Raw genomic sequence first — 13,391 nt, 5'->3', positions numbered from 1 at the left:
ACAACCCATATCTGCAACACCAATTTCATAGTGGTCAATTTTGATGGTCAAATTTGGTGGTGGAAAGGTGGATTAATGTTGGTTTGAATTTGGGATGGTTATGGTGGTGGTTCACATTTAGGGTGGGTGGTTATGGTGGTTGTTTGTGGAGGTCTAGTCAGGGGAAAGGAGGTGAGGAAGGCCGCACATGGCGCTGTTTATGGGAGGCCGATTGGTGGTGGTGGAGTGGAGGGAAGGGTTTGATGGTTGTTGAGAATAGAGGGATGGGGGCTGCGCAAAGGATGGGGGAGTTGGATTTGGTGGTGGATTTTGATGAAGATGGTGGTGCCTGAAAGTGGGTGGGGAATGGGAGTGACAGTGAGCGGGTAACGGTAGTAGTTGTGGCCTGTGGGGGATGGGGGCTGGAGGTTGGGCTGGAGATAGGGAAGGGGTACGGTGAGGATTAGGAATTCATGTTCTTTAATTTTTTTTCCTTTTTTTTTGTACTTTTTATTTTATTTTTTGTATTTTCTTTTTTTTTGGGCAACTTAACCTACAATTGTAGGTTAGTAATAGGTTAAGGATGCTCTAGGAAAATTCATATTAAAGTTGGTATTATTTAAGGTTAATCGAAAGTTCCTATTATTATAGGAAAATCAGTAAAAATTTATATTATTCACGGTAATTTTTCCTAAAAATAATTAATTCTCTAGATTAATGCCTCTAAGCTACGGCCACAGTGCACTTAGGATTAGAGCTGTACTCATTTTGTAATGTCATTCACTTGAATGTCAGATTGATTCACGACGTCAAACTCTGTGTTACATGTGCAGACTAGTTGTTGAAATGGCCTTACTGCAAAAAAGGCAAAGATAACAAAGACCAGCCTCTCATCCAACAAACACTGTCATAAGCTTTCTTTAGCACTAACCAAGCTTAGTGCTAACCAAATTGTGTTCAGTCCCAGACACGAACAACAATACTAAATCCTAGCCCTTGAAATCCTACTATACTTGTATGTGATGTAAAGAATCACAGGCCATAATCTATTCTAGAAGGAAAGCTTTAAACGATCTTGTTAAAATCTAAATTAACAAATCACAATGCATCTTCTTTATGATGCTAACCTCTTCAAAAAGCAGACCAAAGTGTTCTAAACCCATGACTAGAGTGTTCAATTGGCCGAGCCCCATTTTGATCCCTTATCCGGCCCGTTTTTTGAAGGGCTTTGTAAGGTTGGGCCGAAAATGGGCCATGACTAATCTGCATCACATAGTTAGATGTCGAGTTGTCGAATACTCCATGTTCATCAAATATGTACACATTTAGTCTCGACTCTTTAAACATCTACTATATGACTTCACCAATAATCTCCACAAGAACAAACTCCATCTTTAAAATGATGGAATCGAATAGCATCTCGAACAATTACTTCCCGATTGGTTAGTTTTGATATAATCTTAATGGCCGAATGACAGTTGACACAAGCCCTAAGGTTTTTAGTTATCCGAAGGGTGCTTCCCGGTGGTGTTGAAATAAGACCATAAGCAACGGCTAGCCTCTCGCTATGATTACATAGACTCTTGAACGTCTTCGCTAGTCAAATCATGTAAGTTAGATTCCATATCCGGGGAAAACCCAACTTCCTTTAACCTCCTTTCGATATCAGCAAGCTCATTCCAAATTTCCTCGGATTTTGGATGGGACTTATCACCTGCACGAAACACTTGAACCTTTCCGTTAATCTCAATTAGACTATATCCAAAATCTTTGTTCAACCCTCGTACTTTCATAAGTTTACGAACTTCATTAACCTGATCCCACATACAAGCTGCAGCATAAAGATTCGATAACTGCACGTAGTGTCCTGTATCATAAGGATCTATCCTAAACAACTGAGCAGCCGCATATTCTCCCATTCGCACATGGCGATGGATCCTGCAAGCACTCAAAAGAGCGCCCCATATGGTTAGCCCTGGTTGAATAGGCATTCTAACAATGAATTTGTACGCCTCAGCCAAATAACCTGCACGACCGAGCAAATCAACAACACAAGCATAATGTTGCTGAAGAGGCTGTATGCCATAATCTTTCATTCTATGGAAGAAATCCCATCCTTCTTTTACAAGACCGGAGTTTTTACAAGCCATAAGGAGGCCGAGAAAAGTGATATCATTCGGGTTAACTTTAGCTCGCATCATTTCATCATAAAGATCGATTGCCTCTCGACCACAACCATGTACTCCGTATCCTACGATCATGGCACTCCAAACTACAACATCCTTAACCACAATCCCATTAAAAACTTGTTTAGCTAATTCCATGCTTCCACATTTAGCATACATATCAATAAGTGCTGTTTTGACAAACACATGATTCCTGTAATCAGTTCTATCGACGTAATCATTTATCCATCTTGCCGTATCAAGTGAACCAACTTGAGCACAGGCTAGAATAACAGCCCTGACAGTGATAGAATCTGCCTTTATATTCTTTTTCATGATCATTGTTTTGAACAGCTCTAAGGCTTCCTCAGCGTAACCATTTTTAGCATATCCTGAGATCATAGCATTCCACGAAATCACATTTCGAGTATGGATCCAATCAAACAAAGATCTTGCCACGATAACTTGCCCGCATTTAGCATACATAGCAGTAAGTGAAATTTGCAAATCATTTTCAAATTCAAGACCCATTTTTATGATACAACCATGGAGAGATTTCCCTTGTTCTAAATAATCAAGATCAGTACAAGCTCTAAGAACACTGACAAGAGTAATCCAATCAGGTTTCACATTCATCATCCTCATTTCACTGAAAAGGTTCAAAGCCTCAATGGAATCACCATTTCGTGCACATTTCGAAATAATGGCTGACCAAGAAACAACATCATAAACAATTTTTTTGGCACAATCAATACTACCACACTCGGCATATAATGAAACAAGCCCATTTTGCACAAACACATCAGATTCATACCCAAGCCTGAAAATATTCCCATGGACAGCCTCACCCATCCCAAGCAGCTTTGAACCAGTGCACGCCTTGAGGACGCGATTAAGAATATAGGAATTGGTACTCACACCTGTTTTCCTCATTCTTGAAAACATCTCAATTAAGTCATCTAACATGTTAAATTTACAATATCCTCCAATAATGGCATTCCATAGAAACATATTTGGTTGGGGAAATTCATCGAACACCTTACGGGCATATTCAATCTCATCGATTTCCAAGCAGGCATTGATAAATTTAGATACAAAGAAACTATTTTTTCCATAAAGTCCAGAAATTATCAACTGGGTATGAATCTGATGCAAATGGGTTATCTGGGTTGACCCATTTATAAGAGATTCGTGAAAGGAGGATGCGTCAGAAACATGAATTTGATGCTTAAGATGGAAAATTTGGTTATCACAATTGTTCTCAACATGATCATCAACACAATGGGAATATAAACAACGAGGGTTCACGTGGAATTGTTTTGATATCAATGAAACACACGACAGATGAAAAAAAGGATAAGGAAAGTTTAGAAGCATAGACGTTTAATTCTAATAGTGTGTTATTGTTTAGGAAATAAATAATATTTGAAGAGCTGAATAGTAGTATGTGTTTTTAGAATATTTTTGTCGCAAGTAATGAAAATAAGAGCAAACATATAAATAAAAGGAATTCTAAAATTAGGTCTTGTGTTTACATTGGTGTTGATAAAAAATTGGGTCTTGTCGCAAGTAATTGATCAAACGGTTGAGTAAATATTAGCTCGTCGAATCTGTTTTGAACACCTTAAGCTAATATATTGTTTTTAATAATCGTCTAATACATTAATACTTCTCCATTTATTAATATTTGTAACCATCTCAATTTATAAATCTTTACGAATAAATGAAATTAAATAAAACTAATAAAAATATTCTTATAAACAATATCAATATAGACGTAACAAATAAAAAATTGTAGTCATTTCATATCAAGTATGACGCAAATTGTTTACACTTGAAAACTATGGATTTGTGAAGTGTATCAATCTCAATTATGGATGAGCAATCTGCAATGCAAGTCATGAAAGCAGCAAACACAACGGTTACAAATTTGCAACAGGAGGCCCTCTCAAGGTCAATCTTATGTCCCCACCTTGCTAACCACTAAATGGTGGTGCCCACAAAACAGCACAGGACAGTTCAAAATCATAAAACCACACAGGAAATTGTAAAAAAATATTAATCAAATATATATATATATATATATATATATATATATATATATATATTAATCAATTTTTTCTAGATCCGACAAAAATAAATTAAATTATTGTTTATTTTAAATAAATCCACATATTTGATATATTTGATAAAAATAAACTCAACTATTATTTATTCTTAATTCTTGACTTAAAAAAAATCTTTGAAAATTATTATAATAGAGCATTTTTATTTTTAGAATGTACCTAATATATGAGTTTATTTTAAAATAAATAATATTTTTGTGAAATTATTTTCAACAGATCAAGCAAAAATCGATTTATTATTAACAAATAAATCATCAACAATCATCTTTCCCTTATATAAGTTTATTTATTATTGTTATTTATATTTTCTTAGTTTATGTTAACTTAACTTATTTTTAATTTCTATTTACTAGTCTTTCTCAAACCAAGGGTCTTCTTTATTTCCTTTGTTAAAACCAATGTAATTCCTCCGTTTCAAAATACTTGTAATATTTGCTTTGTCACGTAGTCTAATATACTAATTCAATCCTTAATATCTCTAATTATATTACATATAGTAAAAAATTATAGAATTGAATATTTGCAATAAGACGAATCAAACAAGATCTCACTTGACTATGTTTTAACTTATAGATTAAAAATTAGGAAAAATTGTTCAGAATAATCCCACCTATTGCCAATCTGCTGTGAATAATCCATACTATTGATTATTTTTAAATAATCTAACCTTTGTATATTATTTGCTGACAGCACCCCTTTTTACATTTTAACCGACTATTATTAGTACCTACTAGTTGTTAACTCATTTTTTTCTTCCCCCTTATGCTTCTTCATTAGTCTTACCCTACTCCTCTTTGGTGGTACGGACCAATATTAGCCGGTTAAAATGTGAAAAAAGTGTTATCAGCAAATATTATACAAAGGTTGGATTATTTATAAATAATCAATAGTAGGGATTATTCACGGCAGATGGACAATAAGTGAAATTACTCTGAACAATTTTTCCTAAAAATTAATCACGAATTAAAAGTGGTGAATGAATAATATCATATATCTTATATCGCAACTAATATAGAATGGAGGAATTATAATATACCATCCTTGATTTCATCCCTCTCCAATGTGTGCTTTTATCATTTATGTTAATAGCCATAATATTTATCTGGTTTTTATTTTTGTTTAATGATCTTTCTCTAGTCAAGAATCTCATTCAACTTCTTTATCTCCTTTGATAAGATTAAGGTAAGGTCTACCATCCATTTTATCTCTCTCCAATCCTTAAAATCACACTTTTTATGAGTTATAAATAAAACCAACACCAATAATAAATAAAGATTTCCCTACATATAAGTTGTACAATCCTGGGATGCTCACCATTTTAAAGTAGTAATAGTACTGTAGTACTAGTAACTAGTCCCTCTCAGCCTTTCTAACTAGATCTAGATTACATAATAATAATACAACAAATAATTATAAGTCCAAAATATGGAAGAGAGCTAGAAAATAAGCATCCCCCAAAAGCTGATGTGAAGGATACAAAATACCCTATTAAGCTTAGAATTGCTTCACATGAACACATAATCTGCCCACTTACCAAAAATAGTAATGCAGCATTCACATGCTTGCCCTCCTCCTAAACCCTGCACATGGCCTTACCAGTAAAGCATATTAGTTCGTACTCGACCGCCCACCGCCCACGCTTTTAATTCCACATAATCATGATGGTTACGCTTGCTAGTGTCGTAAACATCGAGCCTACGGTCATGGTTTGACGCTTCTTTCCACCATCGCTGTCATCAAAGCTTGATCCGGTAGGGGCCATTCCAGTATTAACACCTCCAAGCACCCCGGTGCCTGTGTTTGGTGAGGCGGTGTAGGGGGAAGCAGTAGTCGGATTAAGGCCTGTGCCGGTTCCAGTGCCGGATACTGGTGTCACACCTGTTCCAGATACGGGTGTGACACCTACCGGAGTGGAGGTTGGTGTAGTCGGGGATGTTGTTGGCACGGTTGTTGTAGGAGTACCAGTGCTAGTAGAGCTGGTTCACATGAAAAGGAGACGAGTCATTACACACCATATTGTCTATGCACATCCAAATTGATGACAATATAACAGTCAAAAACATATTTGGTCGATTTTCAGTCATTAGTCGCTGCGCTTCAATAGTAAACATTACTCACCAACCACATTGTGCGGGGGATTTTGTCACCATCGTCTCAATTGTGATTTACAAATATCGTGTTTCTAATTTAAGAATAGTTAAAGATATTAAATGTTCAAAGTAGTGCATTAGACTACGTGAAACTATGGATAGAAAGCAAGTAACCGAACACTAGAGGTGTTCATTCGGGTCATCGGATCAATTTCGAGTCAAGCGTTTCGAGTTGGTTCTACGCCTACGTCGAATCTTGTATTTACATTGGTTTTAAAATATTTCAAATTCATTTTGAAGTTAGGTCAAGTCGGGCTTAGTTAAAAAGTTGGATAAATATCGAGTCGTTGGATCTACTTTAAACACCTCATTGAAAAAGGGTACAAGAATAAAAACACTTGGCCAGAAGATGTCATCCCAACTTTGTTAAGTTTTCTAGGCCTTTCAGGGGTTGACAGTTAAACTACTTCCAATTTCAAACGAAAGCACCCAAAGAAAAGGGAAAAAATAAAAAATAAAGCAGGACAGGAGCATTCTAGAGACAACAAAATATGCCTGGAGGAATCTAAAAAAATCCAAGATCTAAAATAAGTGGCCACAAAAGAATAATACCTCCAGTAAGTATATACAGTAACATCCATATAATACCATATAGATTTCCAGCTAATATGATAACAGACAAATCATTATTGTACTATCTCTATGCTACTTTCCACTTCTACTATATTCATGTGACAGCATGTTACATTTTCCCGAAAATAAATTAACCAAAACTACTATATACATATCTTTAAGGGTCGATCAGAAATATAGTGCAAAAACGAGGTTGCATTGAATATTATTAGCCGGGTGTGAAAAAAAAAACAAATTGATATTTCCCGTGTTGTAAAAGTGTGAAAAAATGGCATTTGTGTAATTTCAAGGGATATCTCATCCTTTTGACTGATATTTGCCATTACACTAACTAAATCACCATGTCGTTACAGCATCTTCGCACTATGATGGGAAACAAGGCGGGGTGCATACTTTTGCCTCTCAAAACCGTGTAGATGGGACTTAGGAATCAGTCAATGGCGTTGGGGGAACGGAATGTTGTACAAACTAGAGGTCTTCAAAACAGACCCAATGACTCGATATTTACCCGATCTTGAAACTGAATTCGACTTGACCCGACTTCAAAATAAATTTAAAATAATGTAAAAATCAATGTGCACACAAGACCGATTTTTAATCGACCTGAAAAACCTAACCTAAAATTGACTCGATGACCTAATATAAATGATCTTTTTTCATCGGTGGACACATAGCAACAGAAAAAAAAAATGGTGGCATATTTAATTCAAAAGCTTTTACCAAAGTGCAAAACATCTGTCAGTCTATAAAAAACATGAACACTGACAGGTGAGTCAAAATACAATCATCCAAGTAAGATATGAAGTAAAATGACAAATTTTAATAGTGATTACTCTCAAAATACGAAAAGGAAAAGTGGTATGATTGAGATTTTTGTATAGTATGAACAAGAAATATTTGAAAAGGATAGGCTCCCTACATTGTGATGATAAAAAAGGTAAAGATGCTTAGTCTATCCACCACAGGAAAAAAGTGAAGGCTTTAGGCAAAGGTCTTGTAACATACAAAAAGGAGGCTCTTTTACTTTAATCTACACTATAATTAAAAGAATGACTCCTCAAAAGTATCCCTGTTCCAAGTGCCAACAATTTTCCTAATGGGTATAGCTTTGTTTATTTTCATTAACGGGAAACCATGCATAAATTGAGGGAGGAAAGCATGCATCAAAACCAAGCCATTGTATGCATTATGTATAGCTTTGTTTAATGGATTTGAACATATTGAGCCGAGTGTACAAGATATAAAAAGCAATTATTTGATTAGTAGAGGTATTAAAATGTTAATCTCGCACTTTTTGACTCTAAGGATAAAAAAAAAAGTATTTTCCGTTTTTTTTACTTGTAACACTTTGACGTTTGAGTATGTTTGAATGGAAGAAAATGGAGGGAAGAGAGTAATGATGGGATGACATTTTCTTTGTTTGGATTTTAAAAAAAGAGGGGAGGGAAATGCAAAGAAGAAGTCTCTTGCATTTTATACTGAACAAATTCTTTCAATGTTGACAATATTTGAAAGGAAAACTCAATAATTCTTCCTTTCCTTTCCTTTCCTATCCTTCCTTTTCCCTTCCCTCTCACCCTCTTTATTTCCTTCCTAAAATGTTACACAAACATAGTGAGATTTGTGGGATTCGTTCATTTTTTAAAAAATCAAATTTTTATAATTTTTAATTATACATCCTTAGAGATATTAGCATTTTAAAAAGTATATTGGCATGCGTGTTTTAAGAAAGGTTCCAAATAAAAAGAAACAAATGAAGTATACAATTTTATGAACATATTGGATTGAAAAGAAAGGCAATACATCCAAATATATGTGCAATTCAAGACACCATGGGAATTGAGAAGGAGATTAACAGACTTTAAGGGTTAGCATACACATCATAAAATTATATGCCACCTAAACCACTTTTATAATGAAAAACTTGGGATGGATAAAAACTTAAAAACTCTAGTTGAACAAATCAATTAGGTACAAACTATCTACACTCATCCTAGAAAAAGAATTACATAATCCTCAATCCCACCAAAAACAAATTTAGAAAAAGGCCATGTTATAACAGATCTGACATAAGTATCTTCCATCTTTTTTGACATGAATTTTGAATACCCATAACATTCACACATGCTTTGCTTGGTCAATACATATATTTCATCTTAACACCCAATTAACACCCAATTACCAAAATTTTCTGAGCAATCACCGTGATTTGTAAATCACCGCAAAAAGACAAAAAGAATAAGAGTAAAATAAATGACATTAAAAAAGGTAAATTAAAGTCATAGAATTCTCATTCTATCGAATCCTACCACATAAGCGGTGAAATCTTTACTTCACAAATCCTATCAAATCCTCTATGCACACCATTTGACTCGAATATGTAATAGTTTTTTGAGTCAAACTGTGCTTTCTCAAAAAGAGTATTAGTTAGCTCTACTAATCAATAGGTTAGGATCATGACGGCACCTCATGGATGATTTTGCCTACTCTTTTAACAATTCAATAAAATATTACAAGCAATCTAAGTCATGCCAACCAAATGGATCAACTATTAGTTCATAAACCCACAAAAAACCAATAGAATTAAGGAAATAGTTTTTGTACAAGACTTACCCAGAAGTAGCTGAATAGGAGCAGCCCCCACCACCTGCAAGAATCAGTAGAACAGAAACCAAGTTAGCTATCTCTGTATGGATTTATTTTGATTCACTTCAACAAGACAACAAGGGTGGTAAGAACACGATGATGATAGGGGATATAACATATCTAGGAATTTTGGCTCCAAGATCAAGATGTATTATATGCTCGATCATCAAAAGATAAAAAAAACAGTTTATGTTGCATATCACTAATGGCCATGGTCCGGGTTGGGCCGGTTCTGAATCCTTAAAAATTAGAACAAGATTTGGACCGTAGAGTTCGGGTTCCGATTTCGATTCTAGGCAGATCCAGACGATTCCTAGGTTCAATGCTGAGGATAAGACTCTCTATTCCTGAAAAGGGATTTCAATATGTTCAAGAAACACAAAACCCTCTTGAACATCTATGAGGCCACAACTACCTTATTTTTTTCAACACTTTTTTCAAAAATATACTACATTTGAAACTAGATTCAAATATATACTACACTAGTAGTATCTACTAATCACTTGTTAAAAGCAGATAAATTCTTTTTCTCTAAGTATTTTTTCATTGCCATTTTTCCAAGATTTTCATTTTCATGTAAAATTGCAACACATTTCCATCATTTCACATATATCTCTCTGTTTTTCTACACAATTCTGTAAATAACCACCATAATTCATTTATTGATTGATGGCCGACCCCAATCTCTTGGAATTAATAGTTTCACATCAACTTTAGTAACTTGTTAGGTATCAGGAGTCCTGACAGTAACTTCAAAAAACTTAACGAACCACCTCAGTTTCAGAAGGAGTCTGTAACTCTATATAGGCAAAAGCATTTATATATAGAACATTTCAGGACCCAATTGCAATGTAGGATATCCTCAACATTCTATTAGGGGATTTGGGGTCCAAATATACGCAACATTACCCTTGATAATGATATTTTTCCCGATACTTACAAATAATCAGATAGGCTTGTATATTGCATAAAAGGAGAGTTGATTGCACATAATCCTGATTATGTTCCATCAGTAGCCCATCAAGTATATATTTCAGTTAATCTCTCTCTAATTATTTTTTATCTATATCACATGTGGGTATTTTCCAACATTATCATAAAACAAAATCGAAAAAAACATGAATAGTGAAAAGGAGGGAGTGACATACTGGGGTCAGAATTAGTAAGCATGGCAGCACCATTGAAACTACAAGTAGCACCCTTGGCAGCATTTCTTTGGAAATAGCTGTTAACAGCATAAGAACAATGGGCAGTAATTGAATTAGGATTATAACATTGCCCATTTGGTCTAATTGGATTACAATCTGCTCCTGCTCCACAAGCATAATCTATTGCTTTCTGCAGAATATCTTGGCTTATCCCTTGCTTACATACACAAAATGCCGCATCTGCCACCATTTTTTCATACACGGAAGAATCATTTAGTACTTTAAATCACAAATTTTCAACTTGTAATTTCATTAAAAACTTATCTAGAGATGTCACTAAAAATAGCTAAAACAAAAAATTTAAGTCGATGGTTGACAAGAAATTGTTTTCAATTTACATTGATTAAAAAGGTGTATATCAATGGCCAAAGCGAAACTATGAACTGTGAAGAGGATCCCAATGAATTTTTATCAACAATACATTCACTTAGTAAATCTTCAACCAATTTAATTAACACATATAGCGAATTTTTTCCATAGCTCGTGGGGTCGAACCACTTATAATTAAACTATTAACCATTATAAATTTATAATAATATATCATAACTAAAAATAATAATAATACTCCCTTCTTTACTTTGTTCCATTTAACTTTTTTACCTTATTTACAGAATTACAGTTTACTCTTAATTTATATGTTATTATAAATTTAAAATATATTCGAGCGAGATTTTAATTAATTTGTTATAATGTAAGAATTAATAATATTAAAAAATTTTATAATTCTAATTATGTACAATTAAATATAAAATCTACTTTTGGTTAATTTTAATTTTTTAAATAAGAATACGTTTAAAGCCTGACACGTTTAGAGTCTGGCCTGTTTAGTCAGATGCGAGCCCAATGTGCCCGGCCGCTTGCACATCTCTGGCGCATGACAAAAATAGAGGGACAGTATTCGCTATTGTTTATTGCCGAGCTTCAGCTCAGCTCTGACAGTAAAGCCGTTGTAAAACTTATTCCCGATTGCGGTTTTTTGTTTTTATTTACCAGGTAGAGAATATTTTATTTTATTTTATTTTTTTACTTACATCATAAAAAGTTACTGCTAGTTTTTGTTTACTCATAATAATTAATTAAATATTTAGAAATTCCGTGTAGGTATGCTATATAGAGTCCGATATATCTTATTTAAAGATCTTTACATTTAGCATTTAGTAAAATAAAGGTATAAATTAGAAATTGAAAAATTACTGTGTATAATATTATTTTTTTTAATTTTCTTATAATAATTAATTTATGTCTTTTTTCTTTTTGATAGTAATACTTTTGGTTTATTAACATGTTAGCCATATTACAAAGGAAACATTCCAAAGTTAGTATTATATATGGTTAATTAAAATTTTATATTATTGTAGAAAAATAAGTAAAAAATTATATTATTTTTTTGGTAGTTTTTATTTTTTTTAAAAAATGAGAAAGGAGTTATAAGTTGTAATTACAAGCAATATTCAAGAAAAGGTAAAAAAAATTCAAAGGAATATGCTTTTCTATGAAAAAGTGCACATAAAGGAAACTATTTTGAAATAAATAAGCTTAACAAAAACAATCAATAAGAAAAATGAATTTGGAAAAAATTAGCCAAACAAAAAGCCATAGGTAATTTTAATGGAGGAAAAAAAAAAGAAAAATATTTTTTTTCCATGAAGAAAAATTATTATTTTTTTTTTAATTTGAAATTATTGAGATTTAAAATAGTACATGGCTTGAATAAGAAATGAAAATATAAATAAGTAAGAACTAACAAAAATAATTGCTTAAATAACAACATAAATAAACTGTTGAAGTAAATATATTTTTTTTTAAAAATATAAAGTGTGAAGTAAGAAAAAGGAAAAAAAATAAAAATAAAAAAAACCAGAGTATAGAAGCTTACTAGAGTGACCAGCCATGGCTAAGAAGAGAAGCCCAAACAGAACATGAACAGCCATTGATTAGTTGCCTTGAAAAGTTTTGAGGTTTTCAGGTTTAGATTTTGTGTGTGTGAAAGAGGAGAGAGAAAGATAATGATATAGAGAGAAAGTGAGAGTGTACTGAGCAAAAAGGAAGGTGAAGAAATCAAATGAGTATAGAGAGAGAAAGAAGAGGCAGAAGTGATATGGTATGGGGATGTGAGCTATACTAATACTAATAGCATGGGGATGGGGTAGATTCATTTTTATTTTGTATAGATATATTTATTTTAGCACTATTTATTTATTTATTTTAATTTGTGATTAGTTTTTAATTTATAGATTAAAATATAGTCAAATAAAATTTTATTTGATTTGTTTCATTGCAAAGATTATTAATATAAATATCAAATTTTTATAATTTTTAATTGTACATAATTAGAGATATTAAGAATTGAATTAGTGCATTGAACTGTGTGAAAAAGCAAACATTGCAAGTAAATTGGAACGAAGAAAATACTATGAGTATTATTTTTCAAAGTTTTAAACTTTTTGGTACTAATAATACTCTCTTCAATTCTAAGTAAATGTTGAGATATGCATAAATATTAAAATAAGAAAGAGACTATATTAAAAAAATGTTTCTGCATTT

General features: G+C 33.0%; 2 protein-coding genes across 2 annotated transcripts; both read right to left on the bottom strand.

Moving 5' to 3' along the window:
• Positions 1 to 745: 745 nt before the first annotated feature.
• LOC130798371 (pentatricopeptide repeat-containing protein At3g12770-like) lies at positions 746 to 3,757 on the bottom strand. The gene is given in 2 exon segments (XM_057661313.1): positions 746 to 1,559; positions 1,561 to 3,757. Coding segments are annotated over 2 exon segments (2,181 nt in total). The 5' UTR covers positions 3,522 to 3,757; the 3' UTR covers positions 746 to 1,339.
• Positions 3,758 to 5,500: 1,743 nt separating this feature from the next.
• Positions 5,501 to 12,993, bottom strand: LOC130798370 (PLASMODESMATA CALLOSE-BINDING PROTEIN 3-like). Its single transcript, XM_057661312.1, has 4 exons — positions 12,724 to 12,993; positions 10,788 to 11,027; positions 9,607 to 9,640; positions 5,501 to 6,246 (listed from the first exon to the last, which is right to left on the bottom strand). Exons 1-4 carry the CDS (start codon positions 12,776 to 12,778, stop codon positions 5,913 to 5,915), a joined length of 663 nt encoding a protein of 220 aa, XP_057517295.1. The 5' UTR covers positions 12,779 to 12,993; the 3' UTR covers positions 5,501 to 5,912.
• Positions 12,994 to 13,391: the final 398 nt, after the last annotated feature.

Source organism: Amaranthus tricolor, chromosome 13 (assembly GCF_026212465.1).
Source record: "Amaranthus tricolor cultivar Red isolate AtriRed21 chromosome 13, ASM2621246v1, whole genome shotgun sequence".
NCBI classification, from domain to species: domain Eukaryota; kingdom Viridiplantae; phylum Streptophyta; class Magnoliopsida; order Caryophyllales; family Amaranthaceae; genus Amaranthus; species Amaranthus tricolor.
This window is presented reverse-complemented; position numbering and strand designations above follow the sequence as displayed.